The following is a 19,671-nucleotide window of genomic DNA, read 5'->3' on the forward strand; positions in this document are numbered from 1 at the left end:
AATTTATCAAGGTTACTCATAATTCCATACCGTACTCTCTCCATGTGGAGTATTCCAGTGAGTTGAGTCAACCAGGCCTTGAACTGAGGAACAGTATCTGATTTCCAGAGTCTTAGAATGATGCTCTTGGCAATAATCATTCCATAAATAATAGTGCTTTGTACAGAGACACTATGGTCTGACAAAGAGAGAGAATATCCAAATAATGCAATCTCTGGATCAGGGTTAAGCACAAAACCATACATGTCAGAGAACCACTTAAAGACCTTACACCAAAACTCGTAAAGCTTAGGGCATGTCCAAAAGAGATGGGTAAGAGAGCCTTCTGCAGATTTACAACGGTCACATGTAGGAGAAATAGTGGGGAAAATTCTGTGTAATTTAGATTTTGAATAGTGCAGTCTATGCATCACCTTAAATTGAATTAACTGATGTCTGGAGTTAATAGAACAAGAACGAACCCTGCTAAGGCTTTCCTCCCACACTTCAGCCCCAATCTGAATACCCAGTTCCTCCTCCCAAGCATTTTTTAAGGAATGTGTAGAACAACTAATTTCTTCAGAAAACACAGTAACAAAATTTGAAATCAAATTTTTGGAAACAGGCGATCCCAACAACAGTTTATAAATCCTCTTTTCCTCTGGCATAGATTCAAAATTAGGCACTGCGTGGCGTACATAATTTCTTATCTGCAAATGTCGAAAAAAGTGTGTTGCGGGAAGAGAAAACTTCTCTTTTAATTGAGAAAAAGAAGCAAAATGTTTATTAATGTACAAATCCTCCAAGGTAACAATACCATTCAGCCTCCACATATTGAATGTTGCATCTGATAAAGAAGGGGGAAATGCGTGATTTCGATATACAGGTGCGAAAATAGCAGTGTTGGGTAGTCTGCAAACTTTCTTAATTTGGCGCAATATCTTCAAACAGTTTGAGACAATAAAATTATCCACCTTAACAGATGTAGGCAATATGGTGTTTGTAAAGAGAAGTGCTGGAAGTGAACTATTTTTAACACCGTTTTTTTCAATGGAAACCCAGGGGGGAGTGTCAGTTGAAATTTCTGTTTTATAATCCCCCTGCCAATAAACAAGGGCCCTCGCATTCGCTGCCCAATAATAATGTAGGAAGCAAGGTAACCCTAGCCCGCCCTTATCATTTTTTATTTATTTTTTTAAATGACCGCTCGTTTCGCTCGATAAGACCCTTATTCATCGTCTGGAATCATTTAAAGCCCTTTGAACAGTTTGCACTGAAACTCTCATTTGGACCTTGAACCGTTTGGTTCCCATTGAAGTCCATTTTATGGAGAAAATCCTGGAATGTTTTCATAAAAAAAAAAACTTAATTTCTTTTCGACTGAAGAAAGAAAGACATGGACATCTTGGATGACATGGGGGTGAGTAGTTATCAGCAAAAGGTTTTTTTTTACTCCTTTAAATAATCTCAGATAGAAATGATGAGCAAATTGAGACTTTGAACAGAGATGTTTCAGATTCAGTTTGCTGTGTGTTTGGTCTGGTTTTGGTCATGGGAGGTTCAGATCTTGTTCTGGATGTTCAGATCGGCTCCTTTCTCCAGAAGCATTTTCACAACCGACAACACAACAAGCTCTTCCCATAACTGTAAAATAAATCTAAATGTTTACTTTAACGTTATATAATAGCGGTCCATTGAGAGGAATGGCGAGATGGCCTCACAATATGGCGGCGCTACCCATCAGCCACTGCGGTGCTCTGTGGCTGACGTCACGTTGCCAAGCGTGTGGAACGCTCTTGATGATTATGATCTTTAACATTTTATATAATGCTGGGAGGCCGGGGCTAGTTGTCACACTTTTTAGTGAACATTTCTTATTGACAGATAAAGTGTATTTGTTATAGTCAGTTAATATACAGCCAATATATAAAATAAAAGAACTGTTTATGATGGTAATAATGACAGTATCATGCTCTCATTCACCTGTGGTTGTATGTATCTGTGATCATGCGCAGCTGCAATGTGAATTAACTGGATTAACTGGGCAGGTCACGCGCCCGCGGTCACGACAGCGTCCCTGAGCGCGCGCACGAGAGCGCACCAGCGTTTCCACACAGACAGTGCTGTGAGATTTCCAACACGAACCTATCCAATAATAGCGAGCTTTTGAGCGTGTTTAGGACACATGCACGAGCACAGAGGTGTAAAGCATCCGATCGAGTGAGTTTATAATAACCACACGTGTCCAGCATGGCTGGCAACAGTGAGATATCAGAAGGAGAACTCAAGAGAGAGGAGGAGGAGGAATCTGACTGTGATCTGTTCGAGTTTGGAGATGATCTGGAGCTCAATCAGTTTGATGGGTTGCCATACTCGTCCAGATACTACAGACTCCTGCAGGAGAGGAAAACTCTGCCTGTGTGGAAATACAGACATGAATTCATGACTCTGCTGGAAAAAAATCAGATTATTATAGTTTCAGGAACAACCAGGACTGGCAAAAGCACACAGGTGAGCATGCTTATTTATCACGTGTTTACACATCACTTTGTTCTCTTTTTAAATGTCAAAATGCTAAACTTTTTAATGGGTTGTGACGATTTGTATAAGCCTATTTATATGTTTCTTACTGTCTAAATGCGTCATTGATTTTACATGTGGCTGTTGTTGAAGTTCACACTTCATTCACATTTGAGTAATGTAAATATAGCATCAGTTTTAACTTCAGCACATTAATAAGAAGCACTAAAAATAGTCCAGAGAAACATAAAGCCTGCACACTGCCATGAGTTTGAAAGGTTGAACTACTTGCTTTACTGTCGTATAGTGTGTCAGTATTAATAAGTATTGCTTTATTATTGGCACTTTATGGGAAAATTAAAGTGTCGGTTAATTGGTTTGATAGTGTTTTATGTCTAAGCAATTGAGAAAAGGCCCTATTCTACATTTCTTGGCATAATAACTATGCATAATGAGTCCAAATCAATGATGTAATGTCTTATATAAAAGCTTGTATTTTGACTAATGAGCAGTATTTCAGTTATTTTTTGTTTTAATTCAGTAAATCCCTCTTCCAGTTTAAAATCCTGCAGGTTGTGGCCAATTTCATTTAGATTCCAGACATTCTAGAACATAATAGATAAACACTGTTTCTCCATTGCATGATATGAGTCTCAGACCTGCTGTTTGCATTTGGCCTGATCGTGATTCTTAAATCTGAGCAAATATACTTTATTAATCATTTTAAATGAGGTCATCAGTTGTGTATCATGAGAATGTTTGCTGTGGAGGGAGTCAGTCAATTACAACCATTGTGTTTGAACAAATAGTGTTCATTCAGCGGAGGACAAAACTTTGTGTTTATATAATAAATAGGCGTGTATCATGTATGCATGTATGTATGTGTGTGTATATGTATATTGATGTGTGATATATATATATATATAGACGCGATTAATTTGGTGGCACTATAAATAATTCAGTGTTCGGTTTAAAAACAAGACAAAAATCTATCAATAGAACCAATCAAAATACTTTTCTCTGAAAATATGAATATCTTATCATGAAGTCTTTTAATCTTGTGCAATTTTTCTGTTTTAAGAATAATTGAAAATTAAAATATTTTTATTTTTGTCTGACTAAACTTTTTTGTCTTTTCATGCCCTAATTATGAGTCCTGAATCTTTTAAATTATTAAATTAAATGATTAGATTATTATTAAATATTATTCTTTTTTTGTCCTTGAATGGATTCCACTGTTTCTAAATGGTGAGATATATACTTCATCTTTACAGTTGTCCATTTTATCTTCTGAAAGATTACAAATGTTTTGATTTGTTGATTTTGCATTAATGCATATATTCTGGCATTATGATTTTGCAGTTTGTAAACATCTATTGAGTAGAAACAGGAAGCCGTGCATCTGTTAAGTTGACCTGATCTGTCCTTAGCAGATGCCCAGACATCTCAAACCCGCAGCTGTTACACAGTTGAGGACAGATTTTAACATCGACCTCCGGAAGAGAAAGACTGACACCAAAGCAGTGTGTGTAGCACATAGAGAGAGGAGAGTTGTCATAATTGTTACCTGAAGGCTTCCACATGCACTATAATGCGTTTCCCCTGTCCCGTAGATCCCTCAGTGGTGTGCAGAGTTCTGTCTGTCTGCGCAGTACCGGAACGGTGTGGTGGTGTGCAGTCAGATCCAGAGACGCCAGGCTGTAGATCTGGCCCTCCGCGTCGCAGACGAGATGGACATCAACATCGGCCACGAGATCGGATACAGCATCCCGCTGGAGACGTGCTGCTCCAACGACACTATTCTCAGGTCTGTGTGAAAAACCACACTGAAATGCTGGGTATTTTATGTTTTGTGGTTTGGTTTGCCCAGTTAAAGTATGAGGAGAATATGAGGCCTTTTTGCTTTATTAAACGGGTCACTGGAGTTCAGGAAGGCATTTGTCTGGCTATGACTTCTCTATGGAGGACTTCTGAATAATCTGTGCCAAGATTTTCTAACTTTTTTCATATAGATTTGACCAAAATATAATGTTTTGCTGCATGCTTTATAATAATTCTATTTAAAAATTTAATTTAAAAATAAAAAAAAGATCAATAATAACTTAAATTAATTTACTGAGATTGAATCATGTTTAACCTGTCAGATGATAAAACGCATGGTAAAATATGTATTTAAATATGTCTTATTTATTATAGAAATGTGCCTTGTTAAATATATCTAAAAATCTATTAATAACAAATAATAAAAGAATTAGGCACATTTTATTTTAATTTATAAAGCAATGTCTAATCATGTCTTTTATTTTTTAGTTGTATTTTATTATAGGAAAAATCTAGTCAAATGTTTAAAACCTAGTGCTGTCAAATCAATTAGTTGTGATTATTCGCATCTAACATAAAATGTTGTATGTATATATATATATATATATATATATATATATATATATATATATATAAAAATAAATTTTATATGCACACATATTATATAAACACAAACTTTTATGTTAGATGCAATTAATCGTGATTAATTGATTTGACGGCACTACTAAAAACCTATTGATAAAAAACATTAGATAAAAATCCATATATTATTTTATTAAAAATTGTCTAATCAAATGTCTTTTTTCATCAGTCAAACATGTCTAAACCTCTTAATAAAAAAATATAATAAAAGAAAAATCAATATTTTCATTTATTTTGTCTAGTCAAATGTCTCAAAACCATTTTATAAAAGCATATATTAAAAGTTGTTTTTTACACATATTTTTGTTGAACAGGCCCGGATAATGCTGATAATGCATTATTGCACCTATTTTTTATCATATTTATCTATAAATGTCAAAATCCAATGTACGTGGTTTGTTGCAGGTACTGCACTGATGACGTACTGCTGCGTGAGATGATGTCAGACCCGATGCTGGAGCATTATGGGGTGGTGGTGATAGACCAGGCCCACGAGAGGACCGTGAGCACGGATGTTCTCCTGGGTCTGCTCCGAGAGGTGCTTCTCCAGCGGCCCGAGCTGCGAGTGGTGGTCCTGTCCGCGCCGCCGGCCGCAGACACCCTCTTCACACACTACGGGAACGTCCCACGCCTGCAGGTGGAAGCCCCGGGCGCCGGTGAAGTGATCCACAGCAACAGCAGCGGTTCGGAGAGCTTCTATTCGGCTCTGAGACTCGCTCTGGAGGTCCATCGATCCAGAGAGCCTGGAGACGTGGCAGTGTTTTTAGCTTCTGAGCAGGTGAGGTGACGTGCGCTAGTGCATTGCAACAGCTCATGTACTTTTATGTAATGCATGTTATTGGAGCAAAAATGTGGGAAGTTGTTCCAGAGTTGTTGCAAATTCCACCCTAAGCAGGGATGATTCAGGAACTGGAGATCTCAAGTTTAGTCTCCTAAATATTCTCACTGACCAATTAGGCGGGAGCATTTATGTGCTGACTAGTACACTTCCTTTTTAGATTTTTTTTAATGTTTTTGGACCGAAATCCATTTACTGTACACGAACAAAAATACAGTAATATTGTGAAATATGATTACAATTTAAAGCATGGGTTTTCTATGTGGAAAAATATAATGTATTCCTGTGATCAAAGCTGAATGTTCAGCATCATTACTCCAGTCTTCAGTGTCAAAAAAAATCTGTAAAAAAAAACTAGCATTTTGAGATTAATCTCGAAATGTTTCGAGATTAATCTCGAAATGTTTCGACTTTAATCTCGAAATGTTTCGACTTTAATCTCGAAATGTTTCGACTTTAATCTCGAAATGTTTCGACTTTAATCTCTAATCTCGAAACGTTTCGACTTTAAATTTCAAAACGTTTCGACTTTAATCTCTAATCTCGAAATGTTTCGACTTTAATCTCGAAATGTTTCGACTTTAATCTCGAAATGTTTCGACTTTAATCTCGAAATGTTTCGACTTTAATCTCGAAATGTTTCGACTTTAATCTCGAAATGTTTCGACTTTAATCTCGAAATGTTTCGACTTTAATCTCTAATCTCGAAATGTTTCGACTTTAATCTCTAATCTCGAAACGTTTCGACTTTAATCTCTAATCTCGAAATATTTTGACTTTAATCTCGAAATGTTTTGACTTTAATCTCTAATCGTGAAATGTTTTGACTTTAATCTCGAAAGGTTTCGACTTTAATCTCTAATCTCAAAATGTTTCGACTTTAATCTCTAATCTCGAAATGTTTCAACTTTAGTCTCGAAATGTTTCGACTTTAATCTCTAATCTCGAAACGTTTAGACTTTAATCTCGAAATGCTATTTCTTATTTATTATTAAGAAATGTATTATTTTTATAGATTTATTATTATTATTATTATTATTATTATTATTATAGATTTATTATTTTTTTTTTTTTTTTACAGATTTTTATTTTAATGCTGTGGTTCAGGGCTTCCGTAGCAATGTTTTAGTGTAAACAGTAATACTTTTTTTTAGAATGCTTAGAGTAAAAAGTTTAAAAGAACAGCATTTATTTGAAATCGAAACCTTTTCTTGCAATACAGATGTATTTACGACTTTTTTTTAAAATCAATTTAATGCGTCCTTGTTGAATAAAAGTATGCATTTATTTTTTTAAATGACAGTAGTGTAGGTTTCAAGCTCAAGTATCTATGATAATCTGGTCTGTAGAAATAGCTTGAGTCCCTCCTTCAATGTTATGTTTCATTCTTATTTGGTGCCATGTGGAAAAAGTCGGATCTCATTTTTAAGTCTGATTGCTTAGAAAAGTAATAGCACACCAACAAGGCCAGAAGTCAAACACAGAAGATGTGTTCGAGTTTGTTCAAATCCGTTATCATAATGTTTAGCAATAGCAACAGTTGCTACTGTAACAGTTGACGCAGCACACAATGTTCTGCATGATGTCAATGACACTGTTGTGTTCAGCAGAATCAGCAGCGTCTGAATGAATGAGTCCACTCAGCTCTTCCACTGTTACTGACTCTCTGCTCCGTCACAAATCTAATCTGTGTTTGCTCATATTTGGGGTTTGTGAACTTGAGTATTAAACTATGTCATGCATTTTGCATTTAGATGGCATTTGTGCTACGGACAGACAGGAATGTTACCGCGAATCATATGTCTTATTGACTTCAGGTGTTACTTTTCTAACACATTTTGTGTTGTTGATGATTGTGTGTGTGTGTGTGTTTCAGGAGGTTGCGTGTGCCTGTAATATTCTCACTAAAGAAGCGTCCAGAATGAGTGCATCTCTGGGAGAGCTGTTAGTGGTTCCTCTGTTCCCCGGACACACAGGAATATGTCCACCAATCACAGAAAGCCTACAAACAATTAGGCGGGTCTTCATTTCCTGTAGCCAATCAGAGGATCTCTTCTGGCCGGTGGACACCATTAGTTTTGTCATTGATACTGGAGTAGAGAAGAGATTCGTGAGTGTGCTGAAAACCAATGAATTGAATTCAGCAACAATATGAGTGAAAAGTCTTGTAAGAATAGAATCATATTTTCTGTGTGGCAATGTTTTTGTAGGTATATAACCCACGAGTGAGAGCCAGTTCAGAGGTCACCCGACCCATCAGTAGATGTCAAGCTGAAATCCGCAAACGCCTGACTGGATCAACCGGTGCGTTAACTTTCAGCAAAATCTGTGCTCAAGCAACGGGTTCTTTAAAGGAGTAGTTCACATTTGCTGATAATTTACTCACCCCCATGTCATCCAAGATGTCCATGTCTTTGTTTCTTCAGTCGAAAAGAAATTAAGGGTTTTGATGAAAACATTCCAGGATTTTTCTCTATATAATGGACTTCAATGGGAACCAAACGGTTCAAGGTCCAAATGAGAGTTTCAGTGCAGCTTCAAAGGGTTTTAAACGACACCAGACGATGAATAAGGGTCTTATCTAGCGAAACCATCGGTCATTTAATAAATAAATAAAAAAGTTTAAGTTTTATAAGCACAAGTTCGCAATTTTTAAATGGAAACATAACTATTGTCAGTAGTGAATGGATGTTGAATCTGTTGGTTTGAAGGGAAGTGCTTCTGTTTGTATCCTGAGGACCTTCAGCTGCCCGCTGAGATCCCTCCTCGGATCCTGGATTCAAACATCACGTCCACTGCGCTCTTCCTGAAGAGGATGGAGGTGGCCGGCATCGGGCACTGTGACTTCATTAGCAGACCTGGTGGGTGAGATTTCACTTCTTTTAGACTAGGATCTCACAGTGGCATAAGAGAGGATCTTAACATTTACATGTATGCAGTTGGCAGACACTTTTATCTATTGCATTTCAAGGTACACATTTTTACACTCTTATCAGTTCTTGCTTTCTCTGGGAATCGAACCTATGACCTTGGCATTGCAAGCGCCAACGCTCTCCTGTTTGAGCTACAAGAAATCTTCAACATCTAACTTTACAGATTTTGTTCGTAAAGTCACACCAGTTCGTTCTTCGATTTCATTTTAAAGTAAATTGGCCTTTATTTTTATGTAATCTAGAACTGTTGCTCATGTCATATGAGAAGGTGTACTGTACTGGTGCACAGACGGGTTTGCTGGTTAGTGTTCAGTCATGCGTGCATTTGCTGAACTGACAACTCTGTGTGTGCTGGTTTTAGACTCATTGTTTCTGGTCACTGTTTGGATTGCGGGAAGCTCAGAGGAGAAAGAGAGATGTTCATTAGTGTCATAACAAACAGGAAGAGAAAAGCTCAGTGAATGTGGAAACATGGAGAACCGCTGCTTACTCGCCCACTGAAGTGCCTTTGAAATGGGCAGCGTTATTTAATGTTTCGGTGTAATTTCCACTGAAACAGGAACATCGAAAAGCTCCTCCCTTTTTAAGATAGTCAATAGGGTTTTATTTACCAGATAAACAGTAATTCTGAGGCACTCAAAAGGAAAATAAATATAAAAAGCCTTTATTTAAACTTGGCTATCCATTAAAAACATATGCCAACATGTTTCGGCCTCATTGGCCTTCTTCAGGGCAAATTCAAAATGGCAGTCAGTAGACTGCAAGCTATATATCTGCATGTAGTCACATGACCTAAAGTCACAGGTGCTCATCTGCACATATCACCTGACCAAGAGCAATAGGGACAACTTACTCTAGATAAGACAGGTCACATTTACATATCAGGATAGTTTAAAATATCAATATAAATGGATACATATAACAAGAGGTTACTTTATATGACAAATTACAGAAAAAAAATATATTATTTATGTACAGTCTCAGATGTTAAATACCTTTACAATTTCTATATTTTACCTCTTTTCACATCAAGATGCAATATCTATATAGACTGATACATAAAGCAAAACATAAACTTATTTTTTAAGTTTTATTTACATGTAATTTCCTCCTAATCTCGAACCGTTTCTCCCTTCTAATCTCCTCCATATCGCTTTAAAATACAGCATTCAGTGCAGAAGTCAAATGGGTCTGAAATGTTTTCTGGTCTGCCGGACTCGATCACATGATCGTGTCTCTGGACCGAAGCTGTGGCGCTTCACGTGACACTTACTTTATTCTCGCCGATGGAAAATGTCTGAATTGTTCCCTGTCCCCTGTATAGTGCACTATGTGCGCTACGTAGAAAATAGTAAATGTGTGAATGCGTGACCGATTTCAGTTGCAGCTTCAGCGTCTATTTATAATGTAGGGGGTGGAGCTTCAGATCCTAGAGAGTATTTGATTGGACAGAAAATCTGATGAGAAGCTGATGTGCAGAGTGATGTCATCAAAATCATTGATTCATATTGGCAGAAGTGAGAGACTAAGTTTTGAATGCTTATATCTTTTAAATGTGAATCTTGGAACACACTAGCCTATAGATAACACTAGCTTAAGGCTAACATATTCATACTAAATACTAGCTTAAGGCTAACATTCATACTAAATACTAGTTTAAGGCTAACATATTCATACTAAATACTAGCTTAAGGCTAACATTCATACTAAATACTAGTTTAAGGTTAACATATTCATACGAAATACTAGTTTAAGGGTAACATATTCATACTAAATACTAGTTTAAGGCTAACATATTCATACTAAATACTAGTTTAAGGCTAACATATTCATACTAAATACTAGCTTAAGGCTAACATTCATACTAAATACTAGTTTAAGGTTAACATATTCATACTAAATACTAGCTTAAGGCTAACATTCATACGAAATACTAGTTTAAGGGTAACATATTCATACTAAATACTAGTTTAAGGTTAACATATTCATACGAAATACTAGTTTAAGGGTAACATATTCATACTAAATACTAGTTTAAGGCTAACATATTCATACTAAATACTAGTTTAAGGCTAACATATTCATACGAAATACTAGCTTAAGGCTAACATATTCATACTAAATACTAGCTTAAGGTTAACATATTCATACTAAATACTAGCTTAAGGCTAACATATTCATACTAAATACTAGTTTAAGGGTAACATATTCATACGAAATACTAGCTTAAGGCTAACATATTCATACTAAATACTAGTTTAAGGCTAACATATTCATACTAAATACTAGTTTAAGGCTAACATATTCATACTAAATACTAGTTTAAGGCTAACATATTCATACTAAATACTAGCTTAAGGCTAACATATTCATACTAAATACTAGTTTAAGGCTAACATATTCATACTAAATACTAGCTTAAGGCTAACATTCATACTAAATACTAGCTTAAGGTTAACATTTCTAAATACTAGCTTAAGGTTAACATATTCATATTAAATACTAGCTTAAGGCTAACATACTAATACTAGCTTAAGGCTAACATTCATACTAAATACTAGCTTAAGGTTAACATATTCATACTAAATACTAGCTTAAGGCCAACATATTTATACTAAATACTAGCTTAAGGTTAACATTCATACTAAATACTAGCTTAAGGCTAACATATTCATATTAAATAGTAGCTTAAGGCTAACATTCATACTAAATACTTAAGGCTAACATATTCATACTAGCTTAAGGCTAACATATTCATACTACATACTAGCTTAAGGTTAACATATTCATACTAAATACTAGTTTAAGCCTAACATATTCATACTAAAAGCCAAAAAACTTCATTTTGATTTCATGGGGACTTTAAATCAAGTGATTTATTTTTTTTTAAGAATTGCTAGAGAGACTTTTTTTAACACTTGAAGTACATTTGCATGACGTTCGTTGCTTTACACTTTTTCCCTTCCAGATCCGGAGGGGCTCATGCAGGCGTTGGAGGAGCTGGATTATCTTGCTGCTTTGGACAATGATGGAAACCTCTCTGAGATGGGCATCATCATGTCAGAGCTTCCTCTGGATCCACAGATGGCCAAAGCTTTGCTGGCGTCCTGTGAGTTTGACTGTGCCAGTGAGATGCTAACCATCGCTGCAATGCTCACAGGTAATGTTTTAACTCTTACTGGGGGGAAAAATAGTATGTGTTAACATATATTACACAGCTCTGTGGAATACTTGATTCTTATCCCACTCATGTACTAATTTCCATCTGTTTCCATCAGCACCAAGCTGCTTCATTGAGCCTCCTGTTGGCATGGTAACAGAAGTCATGCGGTGTCATATGAAGTTCCAGCATCCCGAGGGCGACCACTTCACCCTGATCAACATTTACAACACCTTCAAACGCAGCCAGAAGGAACCATGTGAGCGACACGCTTTGCCTCATGAATGCTCAGGTGGAGGAGCGAGCCCTTGTGACAGGTTTGTGTGTGACAGATTTCAGCCAGGAGCAGTGGTGTGAGGAATATTTCCTGAGCTGTGCCTCGCTGCAGACGGCAGACGCCATCAGAGCCCAACTCACTGACATCCTGAAGAGGATCGAGCTTCCCCTCTCCGAACCGGCCTTTGGCACCAAGACCAACGCGCTCAATATCAAGAGGGCGCTGCTCGCCGGCTACTTCATGCAGGTCTGAGGAGAACATTCATGTCTTGTGTATGTTTGTTAAAATACACATATTAAACCCATAAACATTATATATGTATTATACATTTTATTTATTTCCCTGAAGTCTTTTTTTACATTTTTTAACATTTATTTTTGAGCTAAATTTTTTATTTTAATTGTATTTTTTATTTTAGGTTTATAACCCTTTTTCTATAAATGAATACACTGATGTACAATAATAATTATTTAAATTAATATTATATATTTTAATCATTAATTCACAGTTTAAATTTTATTAGTTTTTATTTGTTTTATTTGATTAATTTCCCTGAATTCCACTTATAATGTTAGGAAAGTTTCATAATCATGTTTTCTGTAAATAAATAGAGAAATAAATGTTTTTTAATACATATTATATATATATATTTTATTCATTTCCAGTTATCTTTTTGTTTTTATAAATGTTTTTCCAAAGGTCCACTTTTTTTCCCAGTTTACCAACCATTTGTTCAAATGTTTTGAGTTGTTTACAGTTGATCTAAAAAGAAGTTTATTTAATTTAATTCATTCATTCAAAAATTTCGCTGATGTCCACTTATAATGTTAGTGAATTTTATTACCAATTTTTATGCGTTATTTATGTACATATTTAAGTTTAAAAAAGTGTTAATTAATTCACTGTCCATTTACAATGTTAGTAAAATGTCATTATATATGTGTGTATATATATATATATATATATATATATATATATATATATATATACACACCAAATTTGTTTTTACACTAATTTCATATCCCTTTCACATTATAATTCCAGAGCCCTTAAAGTTTTAAGGCTGCTTGTTGTGGCATTTCATGGCAATCAGTTTCCACTTATGAGATTAGAATTAACACAATTATATCTTTTTAATCTGGATATTTCTTTATCTCAGGACTGAATGTAGTTTTTTGCTTGAATGTGAAGTGTCAGTCATTTTTTTTTTCATTCAAGTGTCATGTTTTGCTCTTGTTCATCCGTCTCCCGTGTTCTCCAGATCGCCAGAGACGTGGACGGCTCGGGGAATTACTTCATGCTGCTGAATAAACACGTGGCTCAGGTTCACCGTCTGTCTGGTTACGGAGCAAAGGCTCATAAACTGGGTCTGCCGGAGTGGGTTCTGTTCCACGAGTACAACCTCTCCGACAACAACTGCATCCGGACCGTCACACACATCTCGCCGCAGGCGTAAGTATTCCTCCTATCCATGTACTGCTCTTTCTTTAGTCCTCAAGCTTGCCATTATTATGCCACGTCATGCAGAGTAATCCTGTTTTTTGATGTGTCATCATTAGTAATCTGGATTTACAATAGAGAGCTTTTCAGATTACACATCCCATGATATAAGGATTAAACCTGATCAGCTTCAGCTCACCTGTGCTATTCTTGTACATTATTCATTTAGCAGATAAAACACCACCATTGTGATTGTGAACGTCCTGGATATTATTATAAATGTTGCAATTCTGCTGTCCAGAATGCAATACTAGCTTTTTAAAGGTGCTATATGTATTTTTTAGCGGCCTCTATCGGTGATGTTTCATATTGCAACCAATTTTTACAAGAGCTCGCGTGCTCGAACACATGAGCAAACACTCATGATACACGGCCACACTGAGACTTTACACACACCGGAGAAAGCATCACACAACATGCTGGAAACTCGTGTAAATTCCCACTGCAACGTTACAGTAATAGGCTACTGTTATCAGCTTGACTGAACTAATGCTCCATGCTCGTACCATGATAACACTACATGTGTGGTTTTTATCTAGCATAAGGCATTTCACTAACTATTCGTGTATCTTTCACAATCTACAATATCAACATCGGTGAATGTATAATATAATAAGGAAAACGGTCTGAACTAGCCCTAAAACCGTATTCTGGACAAATGTGGGCAAAATAGTTTTGATTTATTTTTAAAAAATACTTCCCTTGATCTGAGCGGTACACGACTTGACTACTTTTCCTAAGTTTGCCTCCTGAACACACACTTTTTTTTTTTTTTTTTTGACTCAATTGTACAATGTTAAGAAGGTGAAAAAAAACAACTTAATCTTGTATTTGGGACAAAAATGGGCACCCATAGAAATGAATGGGAAAAACTGTAATTTAGAGCATTCTGAAATAAGCCAAAATAAGACACCAGGTGACAGCAAAGTCACTTCATCTTTAGGTTTTAGCTCTAAGAACTTATTGGAATGATATTTTAATGTAGTTAAAAAAATAAATAAAAAAATAAAACTACATAGTAATTAATTTACATATAAAATATGGTACTTTTTGAAGTAAATAAATTCAAAAATACCCCCAAAATAAAATAAAACACCATAAATGGATAGACAAAATGGTAACGCTTCCTTTTACAGTCCAGTTACCCATGTAAATGCTATGTACTTATTTTAGTAACTACAATTACTGGGTAATAACTAGTACTAACCCTGAACCTACCCCTGTTCCATGTACTTACCTTATATTAGCCAGTACTTTCTAGGTAAGTACTGTACTGTAAAAGGAAGCGTTACCGACAAAACTTTATCGAAGACAGTGATGTAACATTTATAATAAATAAAAATTAGGATCACACCTGAGTCCTCTGTGCCCACATTTGTCCACAATTACAGGATCAAGGGCTATAAGGTGAATACGGTTTGAGGGCTAGACTGAACAGTTTCAGTGTAACAGTAAGATCGTAGGAAGTAACATTACTGTACTGAACGTAGTTGGAAATGTGTATTATAAACAATATGATAGTAGTGGATGAGTGACGTTAGACAGTAGATCTAGTACATAAAATAAAAGTTACATCCTAAAGCACCTACTGTTTGTTATCCTGAAACAGTCTTTTGTTTTCATTTCACGTTTCATATATGTTGTAGTTTACAATTATTTCAGCATATCTGAAAACTTAAAATTTATCACAATAAAGTTGTGGAGGTCTCTCCATAAAAATTCAGACGCTCTGCCGACGTTGATCCGTGTTTTCGTTCTAAATCGATCCGATTCACGTTTGGCCTGACTAGCTTCAGCAGATACATTTTGTTTTGTTTGTATATTTTTGTGGAGAGTGTGTTGTGCTGGACACAGGAACGTTTTGGTGTTATCAGACTCATGTCGTTTGCTGCAGTGCGGTCGCATACTGTATATTAAAAGAGAGAGGCTCAGGAGCGTGCATGCACATCACTTCCGATTGATTTCGCAGGATAAAAACTGGCAATAAAAAAATGATTCATTTTAGAAGAAAAGTTACATATAGCACCTTTTAATTAATGAATTCAGCACAATGAACACTGACAAAAAAATTAAACCCGAACACTTAATCTGGATGTCTCAAGTTGCATGTTTAATTCAGCCAAGGTGTCTAGTTATCATCTTTGGAAATAAAAACATATTATTTTAGTACCTCTAATCATTTTATGTTTTTGAAAGAAGTCTCGTCTCTCTCTCTGTGCACCAAGGCTGCATTTATTTGTTCAATTATACCATAAAACCAGTGATAGTGTGAAATGTGATTCAAAATAGCTGTTTTCTATGTGAATATATTGTAAAATATAATTTATTCTTGTGATCAAAGATGGATTTTCAGCATCATGTCACATGATCCTTCAGAAATCATAATATGCTGATCATGAAACACGTCTGATGGAAACATTTTTTCCCCCCCAGGATACTTTTGATGAATAGAAAAATGTCCCTGCTTAATTACAAATTTACCTTTTTTTAAAAAAAAAAACAAACCCATATTTTCTCGTTCCCTTCTGTGTTTTCAGGTTCACTCAAATGGCACCACAGTACTTTTTCTGTAACCTGCCCCCTAGTGAAAGCAAAGAGATCCTGCAGCTTATTCTGGACAGCGACAGGACGGGGCGCGTGAGAGCGAAGCCTCAACCAGCTGTGCCACAGACGGAAGAGGCCGAATCACATGACCGATGTGTCATACAGTGACCTCATCACTTGTGTAAATAGAGCTCAAACGTTTTGTATTGTTCCTTTTGAAAAAGACACTCAAGAATCCTGTTTGGGTCATTTACTTTATGGGTAACTTCAACTGATTATGTACAGAATTAATAAATGATTTCACTGGTTGGGGGTGATTTGTTATCAATCTGTTTTGGGGTCAGTTTAAACATTTCATTACGACCTTGAAAACTCGAACTGGGACATTTAACATCATTTCTTGAACAACGCTTAAAAATACACCACAAGAGGAGCAGAGTTCAGTTTAGACGGTCAGATATTCAGTCATTTTATCGATGATGGTTCCCATCCTGTCCATCGGGATCACCATCACGGTCCGGAACGGTTTCAGAGGCACGTCGTCATACGACCACTTTCCGGTCGCGCAGGAATCGGCCTCGTCCTGAACGGAGTAGCTGAACTTCAGCGTGGCTTGCTGTGAAAGTGTTTAAGAAAAATGAGTCATTCCCAATTGAACCATTAATAAAGCAAACGTCAATTATGCTTTCATATTGACTACCTCATAGAAGAACTCCTCCTCATCGTTCACAAACCGGATCTCTTCTTTGGGCTGAGCTTGACCCGATATGCTCTTCTTGGCTGGTTTACAGGTTTTGCTGATCATCAGATAGAACTGGCATTTACCGCTGGGTTTATTGGTCCTCTGTGCTTCGGCCATTTCCTTCCTGTAAAACCAAACCGCAGCATTTTTACCAACATGCGCTAAATTAATCAGACACAACTCAAACTAGTTCTGTCAAGCAGATATTAATGTTTGAATCATTTCAGAAAACATTGTATATCTGTGTTCACAGTTCACTTGGCTCAATTTTTCCAGATGGATACAGGGATTTGGTCTCATCTACGTGCTGACCCACATAAGAGACACTGTTACATAAGATCCTTAAAAAGCCATGTGATGGTATTAGTGCCGCCCGCAAACAGTCAATAACATCAAAACACCTTCAGCCGGACAACATGAGAGTATCAGCAACAGTGATCTGCTGGTTGGATGACAGTGGAAGTTTGTTTCCGCAGTATTTTCAATTTTGATATTTTTAGGTCAAACCGTTCTTGTCTGTCAGTCATATAATGGAGGTCTATGGTCACCACCTTAAAGAGCATGCACAGAGAAGTCCAGATTAAACATGATTTAATGACTTGTAAATGTAAGTACACATTGATGGTCTAAGACACGAAACGAGTGGTTTGTGTGAGAAAACTAACAGTATTTATATTGTTTTTAACCACAAAGCGCCTGTGACCTCAGATTGGACGTGGCTGTGGTTTCAAGAGGTGAAAACGATATAAATACTGTTAGTTTTCTCACACAAACCGCTCGTTTCGTGTCTTAGGCCATCAATGTGTACTTACATTTATGAGTCATTAAATCATGTTTAATCTGGACTTCCCTGTGCATGCTCTTTGAGGTGGTGACCATAGACCTCCATTATATGACTGACAGACAAATATCAAAATTGAAACTACTGCGGAAACAAAGACACCTACATCTTGGATGCCCTTGAGGTAAGCTAAAACATACCAAAATTTAATTTCAAAGTAAACTATCCCTTTAAAAAGTGTGATAATTGCTTGTTGAGATTTTGATAAAATATTTTTTTTGGTTCATTCACAACAGTATTAATTCAATATTTCAATCACCTTTTTAACAATATGAATGGTTTAACCCTTTGTCATGCTGTTTTTGTAACATCATTTTCAGATCCACACACTCCCTCTGCTGGTTAGATCTATCGAACACTTACTGGAGTTGTTTGTGCATCGGTAGGGCGATCTGTGGCGGGACGTTGACGAATCTCTCGCTCAGCAATAGCCCGACTGAGGGTCCGTTACCCGACAGAAGCTGCTCGAACCTCTCCTGAACATCCAGTGAGCTTGAGTTCACACACTGCTCTATAATCATGTCCTTCAGCTTCTCCAGACACTCCACACCCTGTTCAACACACACACAGCCATCAGAAAACAGGAAGATAAACAGATTGTTGTACATTCCAGATCCCCAAATAAAGCATATTCATGCTAGCATTCATAAATATGAGTATTATCAGTCTCTCACCTGTCTCTCTGTGATGTTCACCATGCTGATGAATCCAAACACCTCGTCTGGGTCGCCCTCGTCATCACTGTCCTCCAGAACCTCAGCTTGCTAGAGCGAAAATATAGAAAATATTAAAAAACATGCATTTGTAATATGATCATTATGGACACAGCCACGTTAATCCAGATGTTCAATACATTAAATGAATCTTATTATAGTTATTAAATATTATTTTTAAAAACGTTAATGTTAGCTGTGATTGATTACACAAAAATTTGGTTAGTTAATTTTTTAATCACACTATTGTTTTATTTTTCTTCATTTTATTTAAAACTTGTTTTCTTATTATAAGCTTATTTTCATATTTTTCTCTAAACCTTTCCACGGACCACCCTGATTAATGAATTTACTGTAAATCTACAGTAATGGACAGTAAAATTATATTATTATTTAAATGAGTCTCACCCTGATGACACTGCCAATGTGATTCTGCTGAATGATGATGTCAGTGAGATCAGAGATGTTCACGTGAGACTTCAGGAACAGCTGGAAAAACAAAAACATGCATACATATATAAATATAGATTTAAATAATGTATGTTGTGTGTATCTAACGTATAGAGATATTCGTTGTTGCGATTTTAATCTCTGTTGAAGAGCAAACTTCTGTTTATTTAGTGCAATACAAACACTGACATCCGTAACGTTACCTGTTGCAGAAGGGTTTTAATGCCATGAAAGTCGTTGTCAGATATCGTGTGTGCTTCAAAATCGACGACGACCTCCTAAACACAAATAAAAATACATATTGCTCAACAGCGTGTTTAAACGCAAAACCAGCCTGGCCTGCACATCACGATATTTTTTGGTTGCAACGACAATTAAAATTTAGCAACTTACCTCGTTTATTTCTTCTTCTGAATCTTCACTTCCTTCGTCCCCAGAGTCTTCCAGACCCTCGTCCGAGCTTTCATTGCTGTCTTGGGGGTTTTGACCCGTTTCAATAGCTCGCCGCTTCGCAGATGAAGCCATGCTGCTTCACTATAGCACACGCAGGAAACAGACACGAGTTCACGCACAGCGACGTTTTGTGTTATCCACATGTTAGGAAACTGACGAGTCTTGTCGGCCATCTTGGCTCACAGTAGACGTATGGGAACATGCACGATACCCCTGCACAAGATCCACAATGGCGTCTGTTTCATATCACGGTGTTGG

The 19,671-nt window shown here is 36.5% G+C and overlaps 2 protein-coding genes across 2 annotated transcripts; one reads left to right on the forward strand and one right to left on the reverse strand.

The window, feature by feature from the left end:
- The first annotated feature begins 2,078 nt into the window (after positions 1–2,078).
- On the forward strand, positions 2,079–16,522 carry dhx32a (DEAH-box helicase 32a). Its single transcript, XM_039651401.2, has 11 exons — positions 2,079–2,490; positions 4,113–4,306; positions 5,368–5,740; positions 7,677–7,910; positions 8,011–8,104; positions 8,512–8,661; positions 11,702–11,893; positions 12,012–12,152; positions 12,226–12,416; positions 13,432–13,622; positions 16,208–16,522. The coding sequence occupies exons 1-11, from the start codon at positions 2,230–2,232 to the stop codon at positions 16,380–16,382; spliced, it is 2,196 nt and encodes a 731-aa protein (XP_039507335.2). The 5' UTR covers positions 2,079–2,229; the 3' UTR covers positions 16,383–16,522.
- Positions 16,450–19,616, reverse strand: bccip (BRCA2 and CDKN1A interacting protein). The gene is made up of 7 exons (XM_039651414.2): positions 19,354–19,616; positions 19,164–19,238; positions 18,919–18,999; positions 18,472–18,561; positions 18,161–18,348; positions 16,915–17,080; positions 16,450–16,830 (listed from the first exon to the last, which is right to left on the reverse strand). The coding sequence occupies exons 1-7, from the start codon at positions 19,483–19,485 to the stop codon at positions 16,660–16,662; spliced, it is 903 nt and encodes a 300-aa protein (XP_039507348.2). The 5' UTR covers positions 19,486–19,616; the 3' UTR covers positions 16,450–16,659.
- Between the last annotated feature and the right edge of the window lie 55 nt (positions 19,617–19,671).

This window comes from Pimephales promelas, chromosome 17 (assembly GCF_988280905.1).
Source record: "Pimephales promelas chromosome 17, fPimPro1.hap1.1, whole genome shotgun sequence".
NCBI classification, from domain to species: Eukaryota; Metazoa; Chordata; class Actinopteri; order Cypriniformes; family Leuciscidae; genus Pimephales; species Pimephales promelas.